Below are 19,226 nucleotides of genomic sequence, written 5' to 3' on the forward strand. Positions count from 1 at the left end.
GCGGAGGCCGTCGAGCCTCCGAGCGCCCCGCCGCTCCCTGCCAGGGCACAGCCCGGCCGGCCAGCCCCGGGCCAGCCCCGCACCGCGGGCATCCACCCGCGGGGCCCGCCGCGCCGCGCTCAGCGCGGCTGCCCTCGAGGGCAACCCTCCTCTCCGCTCCGCCTCCGGGGCACTCGCTCACCCGCCGGCATCGGGGGGGGTTTTTAAACCCCCCCACCTGCCCCAGCCCCATTGGCTCGGCTCCGGCCCCCCGCCCCGCCGGCCCGCGCCGCCCTTCTTCGGCTTCCTCAGCTCCCGGCCGCAGCAGCGGGCACATGCCAGGGCCTGACCCTGCCCCTTCCTCAGCCTCATAGTCCAGCCCAGCCCCTTCACACTCGGGGGTCCCCCAGCCTGAAGGACTCACCACCCAGGGTGCTGAGCCCATCATCCTGATCCAGAGCCCTATGGCAGAGAAGCAGGTCTGTGGTTGCAGTGGCTGGAGGAGACCTGGAGAGACTAGACAGACTTCAGCACGAGTAGGTAAAGCCCTGCTGGGTTCCGATGAAGCCCCCAGGCACTTGGAGGGCAGAAGGCCCGGCTGGAAGGGCAGGAGAGGCAGTTGCTTACTAGCAGGCTCCTCCATATCCTGTGCACCAGGGATCATCACCAATGCCCAGCTGTGCCATTTCCCATTGCATTGCTCTGAGCCAGGGAGATCAGTGGACCTGAGCTGGACACACACAGGGCCAACCACCCTCTATCACTCATGTCTGTTCAAGATGCCAACAGAGCAGGTGCCCACAGCTTAGACAGTAGCACCTGGGAAAGGTAGAGAGGAAAGCCTTGGCTGGTCTGGGAACTGTGGGTGAACAGGAGCAGAGCTGGCCCAGACCCCGTAACACTGGCCTTCAGGGAGAGGCAGAGTGTATGCAAGTGCATCAGTGATCTCTGCCACTGAGGGTCTGTGCCTGTGTGTCTCTGGGTCCCACTTTTTTGTGTCCTGCTGACACAGGTGCCCAATGGCATGTGCTGCTCTTTGGAAGAGAAGTAAGACAGCTGCTATTATGCTGGCTAAATGTTATAATGGCTAAAGGGAGTTCCTACCCCTGTATTTCTTCTCCCTTCAGCATTTTCAGCTCTGCTCTATTCCCTGAGGAAGAGATGGGCCCATTCCACTGTATCTTGTGTCCCACAGAGGCTGCAAGCAGATGCCCAGAGAGGAGGAAGGCAGGGGCATACGGGGCCTTCCTCAGCCTCCTTCTTTTCTCTGCTCAGTAACCCCAGGGACTTCTCTTCCCTACACCCATGCAACCTGCTGATCTCCCTGCACACACCTCACCCTGTTGCAGGGAGCTTCAAAGCTCCCACGTGTGTAACAACTTCCTCCTTCCATTGCCTGAGTCTAGCCTCAAACAGCTTCACTGGGCGGTCCAAAATCCTTATGTGCAGACAGACACACAACAGCCCTTTTCCAGATGCCTTTCTGGGAGAGAGGAGGGCAGAAATCAGCCACATGGACAGTCTAGAGCTGGATTTTCTCAGAAGGGGATTTGGGGTGGATGTCACCCCACAGTAACACCCCCAATTTGGACAGAAGGTACTGAAGGTGGAACAGTGTTCCTTTTCACCTCAACTCAGCTGCACCTGCTCCTCTACCCTCTCTGCCATCAGGGAGGTTGTAGGGACCTCCCTCCTTCCTCCCCCCCCAGTTCATCCCTCTCCACTTGCCCAGGACAGAAACCAACGTCCCTGCCAAGCGAAAGGAGACCAAGCCCTTTCTCTCTCTCCCCCATTGCGAGTAGCCAGCACTGCCAAGCATCAGGACAAGATTTGGGGAGGAATGGAGCAGACTGACTCCCAAGGACAGGGGAAAACTGCAAGAAGTATCCAGGGAACAGAGATCACAGTGGAAATAGAACAACTCTTCCACTGCAAGGCAGTAGCCTGCACTGGTGACAGTGACAAGGGGGAAGCCATCATTTTCTTATCTGAGCCCTCAGGACTGACTCTGAGGATTGCAAGGGCTTGTTAGCTCTGCACAGGGAACATTCCTTGAGATCCAGAGCAAAGACTGGGGCACAACAGAGAAATCACCATCTCAGTGACAACCATGGGGTAACAGGCAGGTAGCAAGTCCAGGAGAGCCCAGGTAACCCCTGCCAAGCCCTGAGACTGTGACTGTACCCACTGTAGCTTGAACGAAGGGTCTGGGTCACAGCCTTACTGTCCTCATGGAAGTCCCCTGCACTACCCAAGGAGGCTTTCCAAAGACAAGCAGCTCCCTCAAGGATCAGCAGCCCATCCTGGGGTTATGCAAGTACAACCAACAAAGCTGCAGCCTTTGAATTGCACAAGCAAGAAATCTTTGCTGACACAGCCATAAAACCTGTGTGGAAATAAAGAAAAATCCCAATAAAGAAATGTAGGAAAATGATGGAAGGAATTCTCTCCTCCAAGTGAAGACACTTGGACTAGACACTGGAACCCTGCAAGAGGATTGTCCAGGACTGGAGCAGGTGGCACGCAGCCCATGCCATGCGGGGCAGAGTCCAGGGTTGTGAACAGGAGAGCCGGGCTGGGTGGTGGACAGCAGAAGGGGCAGGATGCAAGGCAGTGATAGATGCCAGGGTGCTGATGAGTTCACAGTCTTCAGGGTCATTAATCAGATCAGAGCTGGATTAAGGTGTCCAAGGTCTGATTAGCTTCATTTCCCGCCTCAGGAAGGAGGGAACTCTCTTTGCCATCCATCAGATCCTCTGGTGACAGCTCACCTGTTTGCTAACTAGATCTGAGGACTGTAGTAAGTGAACATGACTATGGCCTGGCCCCTTACCTCTGCCCAGCATCCTTCCTTCATAGGAAGGTCTAAGGCAACCTTGAACATCAGCCACGAGTGGCAGACCCCAAGATACCAGCCAGAGATCCAGATCATTCCCCCATCCTGAGGGTTCAGAGCACTATGAAAGGGAAGCTGTTCTAAGAAACAACCCCAGTTCAGGATGAGGTGGAGTTTAAGGCAGGATGTTCCCAGTCAGCACCATATTTCTCCCAGTTCCACCACAGCTCACCCTATGCTGTTACCCCATGGCCTCCTCTGCTCACCCCATGGTAGCAGAGCCCTCCCAAGGTCTGTGAAACTGGCCAGCGCACGCTACCTTGCTGCTGTGGGAGATCTTGAGCACATCCAGGACAGATCTTCCGAGCCCCATATGCAGCTAGATGGACCGGCTCAAAGCCCTGAACCAGTCAGGGTGCTTTTCTCATCTCCTCGTCCTTTACTGGCTCAAGCCCATCCTGTCAACATCTCCATTTGTCCCCTGCCTGATGCACCTCATGTTCAGTGTGCTCTAAAGATGCCTCTGCTTTTAACCACTTAGACTATTCAGTCCAACAAGCACAAACCAGCAACAGGTCCTTGCTGCCCAGAGAGCAGCAAGGTTCCCCAGCTCCCTCACCTCTCTGGGGGGACTGATCATAGCATCCCTTGCTGGACAATGGGCAGCACTGTGAGTGTTCACACAGCCCAGAGCTTCCTGGGAGTCTTTAATTCGCCCAGGTATTTTGGGGGGATTTTCTGGATTTTGTGGGCATTCAGAGCTCAGTCTTCCTTCAGTCACCTGAAAGCAGCAGTCACAGCAGCATCCGTGCAGGTACATGTAAGCCCTGCAAAGCCTTTTGTTGCTGATGGGAAGGTCCTGTATAGACAACTGGAGCTCTTTGCTGTGTCCATAGCCTCATATGGATTGTTTCCATTGAGACTCCCATCCATGTGAGGTCAAACAGCAGGAGTAAAATTAGAAGAGCTAACACTGACATGGCCACCAAAGACACCCAGCTCTGGCGCACTTAAGTTTTCAGCAGCTTTAGAGCCCCACAACACTACTTACATCACTACACATACTTCCCCAATCTGTAGCCAGCAGTATCTGAGCCCTCAAAAACAAGCCATGGGGGTCACAAGTAGTATTTGGGAGCACAGTTCAGTTTTACAGCCTCACTACTTCCTCGGTATCACCTTGGGAAGCAACGTAATGTCCCTCAGCAAACCAAACTGCCCCAAGATCAAAGCCAAGGGTGCCGAGGAAAATCCATACCCTAATAAAAAAATTTCCGACTGGGACCAGACTTCCATTTTCCCAGAATCGAGTCTTCCTTCCAGATATCAGATATGGCATGACCCATGCTGAGGTGTCTTGATTTTCACCTAACCTCTCATTTTGGCCGTTCCTGGATGCACAATTTAGCACCAGGTCCTTCTGGTGGCTTTGGGTAACCCCCTGCCCTGAGTCAATAGAAGTTACCTTTGACATAGAGACTGTGCAGGAACCAATGCATAGCCTGTCACAGAGAGGTGACAGGCACCCTAATTTCTACCCAAGTCATTTAAGCTTTTAAGCCTTGAAAGATCTCCCTGTCCCCAGGATGGCTGTACCCATTTTCTAACCATTAACTACTCACCAGGTCACAGTCCCCAGAGCTTTCCATGTTTAGAAATTACTTCTCTGTAAGAAACCTACAGTGCAACAACCTTGTCTGAGGAGACAGAGATCTTGCTGCTGTGGCCCTGGTGCCTCAAGTCATCTTGCACCACTCCAAAGTCTGTAGCCAGCTAGTGGAGAAATACAGCCTGGAGGCACCATGGATGCTGGAGATACATGATATAAGCCTGCTCACAAGTGTTTTCCCAGCTCTTCAACCATGAGAGGGGCTGTAGAAGCATCCCTCTCTTATCCCAGACCAGGCTAAGCCCCTGGTAAGAAGTGCTGGGTGTTACAGCCGCTGGTCTACTCCAGTTTGGGCTGTCCCAGGTTTTGCGGGAGCCCTGACTATTGCCCATGGAAGGATGTTGCCCTTCCCCTGCCCCTCACAGCCAGGCCATCCACTATCTCTGGAGTCTGGGAAGCCACAGGAGGCTGGTGGGGAAGGTAAATAAACTGCCAGCCCAGTGATGATTTGTGGCTAAATGAACAGTTGAAGTCACCTGTGCATGGCCTGCAGCTGTTAACCAACCAGATAATAGGTTTTAATCAGCCCTGTAGCGATGGGAGCTGAGCCCAGCCTGTGTCAGACCTGGCACAGCTAGCCCTGAGGTCCCAGGTTGCTTGGTGGCTGTGCCCTCTACAGAAACATTGGCAGAGGCATCCACACAGAGCAGCTGTCTGCAAAAATGCTCATAGGGGCTCCTCATCTGTCTTTAGGGGACTCCCCCTGCTCTGATGGTGACAGCAGACAAGTCAATGAAGCAACCTCCCTGCCTGCTTCCAGGGTGCTGTGCTCAGTCACTGCCATGCTGTGTCCCTGCCTGCATCCCCTCTCACATGGGTCGGCCTGCTCCTGCCCACTGTGGAGACTTCTGAGCCAGCCACAGGCTCTTGAGACCTTCTTCATCCTGGCACATCAGCTGCTTGGTCCAACAGGCAGGGATCTGTCCTGGAAGGCAGAAATCCCACACCCCCTTCTCACCTTACCCAACTATCACCCTTCCCTCTGCGTGGAGCCCCAGGTACTTGCCCCCACTGAAGGGGTTAACAGGCAAAGCAAACATGGCTCAGTCCCTCCCAGACAGCCTCCTGCAGGGATTTCTGGGCAGCTGTTTATTTAGCCAAGCAATTTCTCAAATAAGCAGCTTCATCTCTGATGGGACATGGCAAGGTTGAGCAGAAAAATGTGTTAACAGCTCCCACCCTGGAGCAGGGGGATAGTAAACCAGCACGGGAAGGCTGGCAGGGAAGGGAGGGTGCCTCCCCCGGCAGAAACAGCCAGGGCAGCTCTGGCATATCACACCAGATCCCAGCACACTGCTGAGGGCTGAGTACCAGCATCGTGTAGGATCAGCCATAGTAGGGCTGCAGTGGACCGGCAAGGGATGCCCTAAGGCTCCCTTCTGTTAGCTGTTGTCTTCCTGGGATTCAGCGATGCACTGCAGAGGTGCTCGGGTGTGGAGACAGAGGGCTTGTTGCCTTGTAAACATATGCACTGGAGGAACAGAGACACCCCGTCACTCAGATCTATTTCTCAGAAGTCAGGGTATGACTGCTTCATTTCCAGTCCTTTTAGTCCCTGACCAGTCTGAAATACCTGATCCTGAAACACCATGATCCCACAGGACCCACACAGAGATCTCCTTCATCCTACTGCCCCCAAATGAGGGAGCACCTTGGCTCATCATCAGTATCTGTCCTGTCCTCACCCCAGGCCTTGGCTTTTGTGGAGAGAGGCTAAACAGCCAGCATCTCCTATAGCTCAGCACAGGAGTCATCCAGGAAAGCAGGGAAGTGACTGAACGCACACTATCCCTCCTGCTGCTTCCTCATGCCCCCACTCCCCCAGCCCTTGCTCAGCACATTGTGTCCTGTGCCACACATCTCTGGCACAGCCAGGCTCGCCCTCCCCCTGGCACCGCTATCGCTGGGCACACAGGGGGATTTCCCAGCCCTGCTTTTTCCTGTCAACTCCAGGACCTTCTGTTTTGGCTTTACCAGGTCTTATCCCAAGACCAGAGTTTCTCCCTGTGAGGGAATAGAGTCAGATCTGGGCTCTGGGGGTGAAAGGGTGGGACACACGCACTCCGCCTCAGCAACACAGCCTCACCTCTTCCCTGGTAATGGCCTTTCCATGGAGTCAGCTCCTAACCTGCTCCCAGGGTGACAGGATAAATCAGCTGCTCCTCCCAAGACCTTGGGCTCTAATTAATGTCCGCTCATTACCAAGATAACGGCTATTTATTACCCTGTCTCCCTGGCTGCTGATTAACCCTTTCCCAGGGTGGGGGCAGGGGGTAGTGATACTATGGGACAGGAATGGTGGGAGCCAGTGACGTCTCTACAGTGAGACCCAGGGACACTTCAGTAAGGGGAGGGGGCAGATGAAGGGACAGGCAAGCAGGACTGCAGAAGAGAGAGCCTGAGTGAGGAGTGGATGGGACAAGGTGAAGTATCTTTTCCTGATAGTGTGGTAAAGGCTTGCTGGATTGAAGCCTTGAAGGAGCTACCAAGACTCGTGGGCTCCCCCTGGATTGTCACCATCACAACTAGCACATCCCTGTGCCTCAGTGTCCCCAAGTGTCCCTGCCCCAGCCCATGGGGGATAGTGTGGCAATGTGGCTGAGACCTAGAGCTCGGCACAGAACCCCTGCACAACTTTGGTCCTCAGCCCTTAGTTTGAGAAGGTGCCACACAGACCTGCAGCTCGTGGGAAGTCACCAGTGTGTGTCCCTGTCTCCAGAGGCAAAAGCAGCCCCAGCTCCATCTCCCCAGGCACTGTCTATGCTCTAGAGCAGTGGGGCATGATGATCTGCCCCAGAGGAAGAGAAAGCCTTTGACATGCCCTTGACCCGGGGCTGTGTATGGAGGGCAGGAGCAAGGGGCCTGGGGTGGATACAGTGCCCCCGCTCGGCAGTCCAGCACCAGGCTGGGGGGGCTAATGCTCTGTGTACATCAATCACGCTGCTCGGCGGCTCCCTATTAGCGGGAGCAGCGGCTGGTTAATCAGGCTGAGGGCTTCGGCTCGTTAAGCTGACACCTCCGTTGCGAGAGTGAGACATGGGGGCACGCAAGGTGCCACTTATTTATTTTCTTCTTTCCCAGGGAATATATTAAACAAATTAAATTCCTGGAGTGTTGGGTCAGCACAGCCAGCTCTGCGCCTGTCCCAGCTCTACCTCGCTCAGCCGTGGGGAGGGGACTGTGCTCCCCAGCCTGCAGCAAACCACGCACTGCTGCAGAGCCCTGGTCCCGTCATGCCTCCCCAACCCCTTGCAGTAAGACACAGCCTCCCTAATCCCCCTATTTCCCTTCCTGGGCTGTGCTCCAATCACAACTGCTTGGCAGTGCTGAGGATGGTTAGGAGGGCAGATCTTGCAGGAAATGCAGTCCATGATTTCATATGGAAAGACCCTCAGGGACCTGCCTGCTGTCCATGAATGTGCTTCCTTGGCACTGCAGGGAGTGGAGCTGCGGGGCAACCCTGGGTGCTTTCAGGGTAGCTCCCTGCTCCAGGCAGAGTCGGGGCTGATTTCAGCCGCAGCACTGAGCCTTCCTCTTTGCACTTCTCCTACTGGGGACATCTGGGCTAGTGGCGGGTTGACATTTGAAAGTTCCTCTGAAAGAGGGAGGGCTAGGAGAGAGTGCATTTGTTCTCTGTAAAACAAGTCTCCATCACAGGATTCCAGGAGCTAGGTGCTTAAAAAAATCGCTGGGCATCTCAAGAACAGCTTTATGCCACAAGCATTAACATCACTGGTGTTGACCTTAAATCATACAAAGTCATGAGAACAAGGGCCTTTGCTGAAGCATTCCTCTATGCTGGACCCTTTGCCTACTTCAGAATTAGTCGCTCCTTCAAAACCAAATGCTGTCCCTCATCAAATTCCCTGAGGGCTGGAATGCCATTTCCTTGTTGCTGGGCTGCTCTGCTCCGTCCCAGCACTGGCTGAGTTTCAGCCCTGCTCTGGGTCTAGTTATGTGACAGGCATGGATGGATAACTTGCAACAAATTAGTCATTAGTACCTGGAGTTGTTTGTTTATTGACCATTTGCAACTCTCCCCTCCATCACCACTTGTTCTCTCCCTGGTCTTCCAGCAAAGTCAATGGCATGTCCTGCTCCACTGTCCCACTCCATCCCATATTGTCTTCCCCATCCCTTCCACCAGTCCCTTCTACCTAACCTCAGTCCTTCAAGTGCCTCTTCATTTCAGGAATGGACCCACCTTTGCTGGTGGAAGAGTGACTCCCTGGAGGTTAGTGAAGAATTGGAAATAATTTAATTTACCTCCCTGATCGGGTGCTTTGATGAGCTGAAAGGCCCCTTGTCAGGAAGCGCATCCATCTTCCTCCAGCCTTACATCAAGTTTCATTCACTAATTAGAAACTCCTGCCCCAGAGCATGCTGCCCCCACCCCGGCCACCCCTTCTCCCCACTAGCACCATTATGAAAATAAATCGTTCCATTAGCTGCATTGTTGTGGCTGTGGGGCCCAGCGCTGGGAGTTATTAGAGCAGGAGGGAGGGCGTTGGATTAAGACGAATGATTTATTAAGGAAAAGGACTCTGATTAGATTCTTACTCATTCCCTGCGTGTGGATGCATACTCATACACCCCCCATCCTGACTCCCCCTGGGGCACCACACAGCCAGTGTCAGTCAGTGCCGGATGGCTGTGGGGTTTCTCCTGGGACTGTATCCTGCTGGCTGCTCTTGTGGTGCTGGGAGCCTCCCATCTCATACTGGGATAGCGTATGAGGTAGCAACTGATGCCCGGTGCCAGGCCCCCTGCATGGTCCCCAGTTGCCTCTGCCTGCCCCTCACTTGTTTGGAAGGTGGGGGACTACTGGCATCATGCCCAGCTCTGCCTACCCTGTAGTGGGGACCCACAGTGGGTGCTGAGTGGGTCGTGATGACTGGGGAGGGCGTGTGGGAAGGGAAAGGTGGGCTTTGGTGTGTTAGCTCTGTACCCTACATTGTGGGAGAGGGAGCTAAGGGTGCCCCTCCGGCAGGAGGGTCAACAGGGCTCACCCTGGATGAGGGGAGATGTCAGCCCACTCTGTGGGTCCGGGGTGCTCTCTGCACCCCGGAGATGTGGGGTGGGTATGGCTGGAGAGATGGGCACTGCCACAGGTTGCCCATGTCCTTCCATCTTAGTGTCTGTGCTGTCACAATGGGCCATGTACATGTCCCCCTGACTGTCCCTGGAGGGAACAGAGATCAGGGACACAGGGACACCTGGGTGCTGCTGGGATATAAAGGATATAGAATGGAAAGGGAGTAATTTTGGGGACTGCATGGTGATTCTGAGAGCTGGTAGGTGTTCAGGCTCAGCTAGTGAGGTCATGGGCAGGTGTCTGTTCAGGGGATAAAGGTATGTGTAGGGGATGGATGCGTGTGTCTGTTTGTCCAAGGTGTCCATACAGGCACAGCTGGCTGTGGTTGACTCCCAGAGGCTAAAACACCTTAATCCCTGACCGTGAGGAGCTGCCACACAGAGGCAGAGGGGTTCTGCAGACTTGCAATGTGGGGATGTCCCCAGGATTGTCCCCTCATGGGTGCCACAGTTGACAGAGGGGCAGAAGCTGGGGGGCTCAGAGCAGAGGGGCAATATGTGGGGGAGGAGTTTGCTGTGCAGGATGGGTTCCAGAGCACACACTACACAACTTCCTGGGGCTTCTGTGGGCTCGAGGACAGGGCACTGGGACACCACCCACAACAAAGCTGCAGAGAACAGGGTCCTGCCTCTGCTCCTGGAGCAGCAGCACTCCAAAAAGCCATTAAGTTTAATTACGCTAATGCAAGTGAGAGTGGGAAGCTGGTACCAGCTCCCTCTGTGGACACCTGCTGGTGGGCAGTGTGCAGGGCTAAGCAGCTTCTTCTGGGCTTTTAGGGGAGCAGTTTGGGTTGGTGTGGCCTCGCCAGAAGAAGAATCTCTGCAACCTGCTGTACTGATGCCTGCAGGTACAAATATTTCGGGGTAACCCCCCACCTCCCATCATCATCACTGCCCAGGCCATGGGGACCTGGTTGGACCCAGAGCTCAGGGACGTTGGAGACATACCACTGCCATGCCCAGAGGGGCAGGTTTGGCCTTGAAGACCCACAGGATCCCACTCTGCTCTCTCACTGCCTGTGCTGCCCAAAACTGCCACAAACAGGGGATGCACTTAGGGCGCTCTGCTCCCGCTCTTCAAGCCCCAGTGCCTCCCTGCTGCTCCTTTGCCGGGATCCTGGCGCTTAGCATGCCAGCCTGGAGCTGGGAGCGGGTTTGGCTTGTGCTGCCACAGCAGAAGGCCGTGGGGCAAGGGACAGACGGGAGAGGCGGGGACAGGGACCATGTCCCCCCTTGTTAACAGCGCCGGATGCTGTAGCCTTTTCAAGGCTCTGAATAGAGGGTGGTACCTCTCTTCTCCTGAATTAGAGGCCCGAGGGGTGTTGAAGATGGTTTAACATGCTCAGACAGGGTTGGAGGGATGGGAAGGGGGAACATGCTACCCCAGATGGGAGCATGTGGGGGGTTTCTCCTGGGCCACATGCCCTTCCTCTCCATCCCGCCCACCATTCACATGGTAATGAGGACAAATTGATGGAGAGACATCCATTGTTGGACTCTCCAGCCCGGCCCTTCTGCCGGCCACCCACCAGCATCCCCATCCATCACTGCCCAGCTGGGATGGTTGGTGGTGCTGGGACCTGCCCAGAACTGGCATGCTGGGAGATGGGGCTGCTTCAGGTGCCCATGGGCAGTGGGGCAGCCCCCAGGCTGTCCTGGCTCTCCTGGGGCTGACTGACAAGAGAGGGGAGGACATCCAGGCAAGGAAGAGACCCCCATATGTCTCATCTATCAGCTGGACATCATTTTGCCCTCAACATCCTCACCATGGGGGGTTATGGGGCTATGGGGGAGTTAATGGAGCCTCAGAAAGACTGCAGAATCTTACTTAAGGATGTCCCACTCTTCCTCTCACTGCCCTGGGGCCAGCTGAGAGCCAGGAGCTTTTCCTGCCCCACTTTTCCTGCCTCCACCCCAAAGGAGCCCCCATATACCCTGCAGCATCCTCCTAATGCGGCAGAGTTCTTCTGACATGCTCACTGGAGCATGGAGATGATTGCCCCACACCACCACCAGGCCCCCCAAAGAGCATATCCTCTCCCTATGAATCCTCTGCCTCCAGCTCCCCCTGTCTGCGACGACAGCTTGATTGAAATTTCACTCCATAAAGTGCCTCTCAAAAGCCTGACCCCATGGCCCCCACGGGGACCAATTTGTCCTTCTCTGTAATAAGAACCTAATTAAATTAGCTAAGCCGCCTCGCAGTGCCCTTAAATTAGCCATGGTGATGAGGGCCCTCACTGACAGCCTGCTGTGGAATTGCTTAGCACTTACCATGCTGTGGGGTCCAGGGAAAGCCCTGAGGGGACTTTGCTCCCAGCCCCACCCAAGATACCAAGGCAGGGCAGCTTGGAGATGGGGCAGGGGGTGCATAGAAGGGTGTGTGGGTGGGACAGGTATGGGGATACACTGTGGGGTGCTGGCTGGTGATCTTCCCTTCTGCTGGCATGGGGATGTGGTAGAGGGGTGAGAGGGCTGGCAGAGGGTGAGGAGACAGTCAGCAGTGACTAGCACTAGTGACATCGGAAACCCTGTCTACAGGGTATGGGGTCCATCTTCTCTGGTAGGACTGGGTTGGTGGGTGTAGCGGTGATAGGAATGGTGGGGAAAGGTGTCCCAGCACGGATGGATGCTGGGGTGATGGGTCCAAACTGGGATAGAGAGGTGTCCTGGTAGTCCTGCATTGGCCATACCTATTACATCCTACCCCTCTTGCTCTAGTTTCCAGGTGGCCTCAATAACACTTTGGTCCCATGTACCCTGGGTCAAACCCACAGTCTCCAGCTATGATGGGCGCATTAAGCATCCCCAATCTCTGCCTGCCCTCTCCACACCAGAGCTCAGAGCTCCCTCCTGGGAGATGATGGATTTATTGGGCCGTGTCCCTAATAAGGAAAGGTACATCCAGTGAAGAGACAAAAATACACCTGCTGTCGGCCATGCTCACACTCCCTCACTTCGTCTTGGACAACAATCACCAAAAAAGCTGTGCTTTAAAATAATCTTTAAATAATTTCTGCTTTTTGTTTAAAAAAAAAATTACCCCCCAACCAAACAGCTTTCCCCCCACCACTCCCATCTCAGCCTGCATGCCCCCACGCTGCCTCTATGGTACATACAAAGAGCAGATAAATAAATAAAGACGCCTGATGCTGCAGGGGGAATGTGGGTCAGAGTCCCCCTCAGCCCTCTCACCTTTGCTAATGTGGAGCTAGGGGAGGCTGAGGCTCCAGCTAGGGTTTGGAGGGGGGGAACTGTGGTCACAGCTCTAACTCCCTGCAGGTCCCAGGAGTGGGTGAGCAGCAATGAGTTACCCTGAGGCTTTGGGGTACTGGTGGGTTGTGGAGGTCAGGCCAGGCAGGGTCTGAAGCTTGAGGAGTTTTTTTAGCTTTGCAGTGGGACAGGCTTTTGGGCTAAGCCATCTCAGGCCAGGATACTGGGAAGGCAAGGGAGGGACTGCTTTCTTCCCTGCCGCTTTCTTTCCCCAGGCTCCAGCAGACCGGGGCTGCAGCCCTTGCTCTCCCCACCCCTACTCCTACTAGTGTGTGCCCATATCTGGCTGACACTTGCACCCTCTTGCCCATGTGCTTGCCTCCGCAGCCCCCCCTTTGCAGCCAGAGCCCTCCATGCTGTCACAGGAGCCCCATGGGCATGACCAACTGGGTGGCTACAGTGCTCGCTTTGCAGAGTTTGACATCCCACTCCCCAGTCTATCACTCCAGTGGCACTTCTGTCACCAAGACAGAGCTCTCACGCCAGAGCTGTCCCAGTACCTGGACCACCGTCTTCCTATCTACCATGTCCCAGAGGTGGAAACAGCATTGCCTGCCCTCCCACCCAGGTTGCCTAGCAAAGGGGCCCAAGGCCCCTCTCCCAAAGCCTCCCCCCTGGGTGCAGACGGTCTGGGAGTCCCGGAGTAGCAGCCACAGCTCTCTCCTCTTCCAGGCCCCACTCCTTGATCAGACCTCCATCATTAGCTAGTTCAGCCCATGCACACACACATCTCATACACACACACACACACATAGCAGCATGTGGATCCAGCTGGGGCATCCCCCTGTCCCAGGGGAAGCCCTTCATGCCTCCCCCGTGCCCCCAGGAACAGGAGGGGAGGGGGGGTTGGGCATGGAGTAGGCAAGCCGGGGAGCCTCAGTGCCCCCTGACCAGGAGGTGGCTGTACCCCAAGCAGGCAGGGCTGGAGGCAGCTCCCCATGGGCATCCAGGTTTGGGAGGGGATGCTGGCCCCCAGTGAGTCACCCTGCAGCCACCACCTCCACCAGCAGTGCTGGCTGCAGCTGCGGTGCACCCTCAGCTCTCCGCCCGGGGTACCCCCAGTGGGTGGAAGCTGTCGGGGGGCAGGAGCAGCCTGCCCAGGCGGTAGAGCAGCCCTGAGTACCAGTGCACACCATCCCCCTGTGCCCCTGGCCACCCCACCAGGCTGTGGTAGAGCCGGAGTGGCCAGAAGGCCAGCTGTGCCAGCTGTTGTTCCTGCAGCCAGGGCGAAGCAGGAGGCCACCACACCATCCACCACCAGTGTCCCATGGCGTGTCAGCGGGGCATAGGCTCCCACGTCCCTCCGGTCCCGCACCCCCACCACTTTGGCAGGCTGCAAGCTGCCTCCCCCTGCAGCCACCAGCACGAAATGTCCAGGGCGCACAAGGCTGGCAAAGATGGGGCGGAAGTGGGCGGTGGGTGCTGAAGCGTTCTCTGCCACAAAGAGCAGGTGGGTGGGCGTCAGGACCAGGCGCCGGGGCGGCTCCTGCGTCTCGATGACATGGAAGGTGGTTAGGGCACGGGGCTCCTTGTCCAGGAAAGCCAAGAAGTCACTGTAGGTGGGCCTGCCCGCCCCGTCCATTGCCAGCACTCGCTGGCCCGGCCGCAGTGCCCACAGTGGTGTCTGGGCACCGTCCTCCAGCGTTGCCAGTGCCCTCCCAGGAAAGCAGCCCCCTGTCTTCGCAGCGGCCGAGTGCTCTGCGCAGGGAGAGAGAGGACAGGAGGGTTACCCGTTAGCCAGAGCCTCGGCATCACCCTTCCACAAGGCGTGGACACCTTCCCAGGCTGCCCAGCTTTGCCCACCCAGGGATAACCTGGTCCTGGCATCACAAATATAAGTGTGTTCCCTACACACCCCCAGCCATCAATCCAGCCCCCCTAGGCACCTAGTCCCCAGCCACCATGTCACTTGAGGTGACACTTGGGGGCTCTAGCATGGTACCAGGGCATTGGGTCTGCTCTAAAGAGCCAGGTCCCAAAACCAACCTAGCGGGGGGAACGGGACACAACCACAGCTCCAAATGTGCAAGACAGTCAGTGCCAGGGGGCACCTGAAGCTTGAAAAAGCAGTGGCAGAGTCCTGAGCAGTGGCAGGCTGAGGAGCAAAGTGCCTGGTCTCAGTCTGCATACACACAGCATCTCTGTTCCTTGCAGTGCTGGTCCTGAGTACCACCTGGGAGGCTACTACAAGAACAGTGCAGGATGCAGTGTCCTTCCCCAGCACTGCAGCACCACTCCACTCCGTGCTGCAGCCCTGCTCCTTCTACCACCTGCTCAACCCTGCACCACTTATGCCAGCCAACCCCCCTTCTCTAGATTGCAGGGAGTTGTCACAACCTGTGGCCATTATCAGGCAAAAGTCACCAGCCTTCTGGGCAGGGCTTCCCTGCCACAGGGTAAAGGACCCAAACTCTCTGGGGCTTGTCTTCTGGGATGGTGTCACAGAGGTCCTACCCTTCCCCAGATGAAAAGGTGCAGCAAGTCACCAAGTGTCACAAGGGGTCCATCCTGGCACTTAGCAGGGTAACCCTGGCTTCCCAAGAAATGGTGATTATCTATCCCAGCTGCCCTGTTCCCTCAAGTCCCAGCAACCCCCATCTTAGTGTCTATATTATGCCCTCCCACCATCTGTCAGTGGCATCTCACCTTAAGGTCCTGCTCTAGCCCTGCACAGTTCCATCCTTGAGTTTTAAGCCCTTCTCAGGACCCTCTCCCAACACCCTCATCTAATCCCTGAGTGTTCCGACCCCAATGGCACAGCTCCCATCACTCCCCAGCTTTGGGCAGAGCCACATCCCAGCCCCCAGGCCCATGAAGAGAGGCATCCATCTCTGGGACAGAATCCTTTTATTGCTCAGATGAGGTGCAGTGTCTGCCCTGTCCTTGCCCTGGAAGGCCAGGTCCCAAATCTTGCACCCTGCATCCCATGGCAGGCAGCAGAGCTGTGGGGAGGGGTTGCAGAAGGGAGAGAGGGGCATCTGGCGGAAAGTGGAAGGCATAGATGCTGGGCATGGAGGGGTATGCAGGTGCAGAGGAGGACCCGAGGAGACACAATACAATACAACAGGTCGTGTGGCCATCCATACAAAAATAAAAGCCATTTACTAAGAGGCAGGGGCAGCCCGGCTGCCCTCTGTACACAGTTCTGCAGGGATCAGGATGTGTACCCCACAGCCTCCGCAATGCACCCTTGGGTTCCCCAGACCTTGGGGATAAATATGGGGGACCCAGAGCCCTGAGGAGCTGCTGCAGAGCAAGGGGAATATGACCAGCCTCTAGAAGCCCTTCAGGGCCTCAGGGCCCCAGTCTGCTGCTTGGGTCATGGCATCCCTCTTTGGTTGGTCCGGGGGGACATCCCAGGATTCAAGAGCCTCTGTCCTTCTCCAGGGGCACAGCCACACTCCTCTGGCCAGCCCCAAGGCTCCGGGGTCATTGTCTTTGCTTCAGAGCCTGGCCCCACTCCTCTGGTCAGCCCCACAGGGTGTCACGGGGCACGGAAGCCCTGGTCCTTCTCCCACGTTTTGTCCCTCTTCTTCGGGGGCGCATCACTCCCTCTCCATGGCGCGGTCGCCCCACTTCCATCGCCGGCTGGTGTTGTGCCCGTCCTGGCATCAGCACGGGGGAGCGGGTCAGCGCGGGGGGCCAGGCTGGCGTCTGGGGGTGTCGAGCCGCTGGCTGCGGGCTAGGGCAGTAGGACAGGCAGAGCGCGGTGGGAGCCGAGCCCGGGGACAAGAGGCGCGGAGCAGCATCGGCGCACCAGCCCCGGCACCGCCGCGGTACGGCGTGTGGCACACGGGAACGCGGGCACGGGTGTGGGCGTGCGTGTGCTGGCACAGCCCTCTGTGCCTGCGTGTGCAAGGGCTCCGCATGCAAGCACGGCTCTCGGTACGGGGGGCTGTGCATGCAGCCGCCGAGGCTGCCTCTGTGTCCACGTAAGCCCACGCACAGGCAGAGCCCTCCCCAGCTTGTCGCGGACACGGGCAGTAGCACGGCCCCCTCCCGGCGGTGGCCGGTGGCCGTGCGCGGGGGCTGCTGCCCTCTGCAGCCCCCGCAGCCAGCGAGGCCGCTCCGGCGAGCGCAGCATCCCGGGCAGGGCTGCTTCTGCCCGGGCTGGGGGGACCTCGCACCCTACGCAATCCCCTCCTGGCCACGGGCAGCTGAGAGCAGCTCCCTCCTTGCCCCCCATGCACCACACGGAGGGAAGCAAACGCCACCAGCGACGATAGCGCCCCTCACAGCACCACCCATCTCTGCTCCCCTCCGCAGATGGTGCTGCACAGTGAAAAGCTGATCCCAAGGCACTCTGGCCTATTCCTGTCTGGGTGTCTCTGCCCCCATCCCTGGCTAGGCAAGGCTGGACAGATGCTGCTGGACAGCGGATGCTCGAGAGCAGGCAGCAGTGGAGGAGGGCAGGGCTGAATAAGGCTGAGCATGGGCACTAAGGGACTGCAAGGGCAGAGGCATGGAGACAGATGCAATGGGCAGACTGGGCAGACAAGCTGGGGAGAAGGGGATGTGGGCCAAGAAAAGGAGGGGAGTAGAGAGAGTGGGTCAGGATGTAGGTCTATGGGAGCCAGATGGGGAATTTGCCCTATGGCACTGCTGGCCACAGGTGTGTGACTCACTCCCCACCTGACTGTCTGGCCTAGATAGGGAAATCAGGTTGCAAGAGCCAGCACCCCCTGCAGGAGCACCTCACCCAGCCAGCCAAGATCCCCAGGCATGCTGCAAGAGGGGGTCTGGCCCCTGGCCCTGCTCACTGCCCCCTACCCCTGTCTTACCTGACTTGACAGAGCAGTGGATGTGTGCTTTGGACTCGTAGTAGACCCAGTCAAAGCCAGCCTCCACAGCCAGGCGAGCCAGCATGCCGTACTTGTTGCGGTCCCTGTCTGAGGTTGTGATGTCCACAGCTCGGCCCTCGTAATGCAGCGACTCCTCTGAGTGGTGCCCATCCTCATCCCAGCCCTCTGTCACCCTCAGCTTCACCCCTGGCCACTGATTCATGACAGAGATGGCCAGGGAGTTCAAGCGGTCCTTGCAGCGCTGCAGGGCAGAGGGACAGAGTCAGTAAAAGCTTTTTGGAGAGAGGGGTTAGCTGCCTGGTTGGCAGGTTGTATCCCGCCATGCTTCCATTAAGCCTCTTTGGGCCCTCAGGCCTATTGGGGACTGGTCCAGCAGAGTAAGATCTGAGAACATGAGGTGCCTTGTCTATCCCATGCCCTCCAGACTCCCTGCATGCCTGATACCACTGTTTGGCAGAGGTGTGCACCACACCAGGGGTTCCCATCTGGGAAAGGAGGAGGATGCAGGAGCTTCAGTTCTGTTGCCTCCTGGCTGGGAAGATGGCCCAGGGTCCCTAGCACTATCCCCAGGCACAAATAAAACAACTTGCCCAGTCCTCAGAAGAGCTCTGCTTGGTATGACTCCTCAAGTACTAAGTAACAAGGACACAGCACTGAGCAGCCTCACAGCTTCGTCCTCTGCTCGCATGGGTAGTGCCATAACTGCTCAAGAGCTCTGTTGTGCTGGAGTAGAAAGGATGTGAAGCCCCCTTCACCTCTGCCCACCACAAGAGGAGTGAAAAGCCTGGGCTGAGGAACAGTAGCAGATCTTAAAAGCACCAGACCTGGTGCTCAGAGTGCCACACAAGCAAGGTAAATGCCCTGCCTCATCCCCCTGTGGTGATGCTCCCCAGCAAGCAGAGGGATGCCAGTCCCAAATGCCTGTCCTGCAGTCCTCCCAGCCTCATTCTGCACTGCTCCACATCCCCCAGCTACACCCGAAGTTCAGGGAGGGTCCAAAACTGTCTGCTTGACTTGCATAAGTACAGCTCCCACTTCTGGTCCCTTGTCCTGCTGCTAAAGGGATGGAGGAGACATAGAAAAAGTGTAGGAAAAGCAATATGGAAGCTTCTACAGAAACCCAGCTGAACAGACTAGGGCTGCGCAGCCCGGAAAGGAGATGTTGTGAGGTCCTGAAGAGTCCCATAAAATCAAGGCAAAGGACAGAGCATTCATTACCATGCACAAGGCCAGTTCTGGGAAGCATTAAATGAAATGACTGGACAGCAGCTTAAAAAACAGCCACACCTGGGGACATTTTTGCATGATGCCCAGCTCAGTACTGGGACTCCCCACCACAGTATGTCATGGGTCACTGAGACAGCCACAGCAAGCGTGAGCCAGAGCTTTAAAACTTGATGCAGGCTACATCCCTGGGCTCAAAAATGGCCCAGCACTGCTTCTGCAGGGAGCTGCACTCCCAAAAATGTAGGGAGTGCCTATCCCCAAGCACCTGCTCTCATCCCAGGAAGGTGGGTGCTGCTGCTCTTGGGGAAACCCGTTTGAACTTGGCAGGGTCTGGGCCCTGGGAAGG

General features: G+C 56.6%; 1 protein-coding gene across 1 annotated transcript; it reads right to left on the minus strand.

Annotated features, from left to right (window-relative positions):
• Positions 1 to 13,789: 13,789 nt before the first annotated feature.
• IHH (Indian hedgehog signaling molecule) lies at positions 13,790 to 18,341 on the minus strand. Its single transcript, XM_029959902.1, is given in 4 exon segments — positions 13,790 to 14,072; positions 14,074 to 14,549; positions 17,633 to 17,894; positions 18,321 to 18,341. Coding segments are annotated over 4 exon segments (945 nt in total). The 3' UTR covers positions 13,790 to 13,886.
• Positions 18,342 to 19,226: the final 885 nt, after the last annotated feature.

The sequence above is a fragment of the Manacus vitellinus genome, unplaced genomic scaffold (assembly GCF_001715985.3).
Source record: "Manacus vitellinus isolate BGI_N305 unplaced genomic scaffold, ASM171598v3 scaffold_22_pilon, whole genome shotgun sequence".
Classification (NCBI taxonomy): domain Eukaryota; kingdom Metazoa; phylum Chordata; class Aves; order Passeriformes; family Pipridae; genus Manacus; species Manacus vitellinus.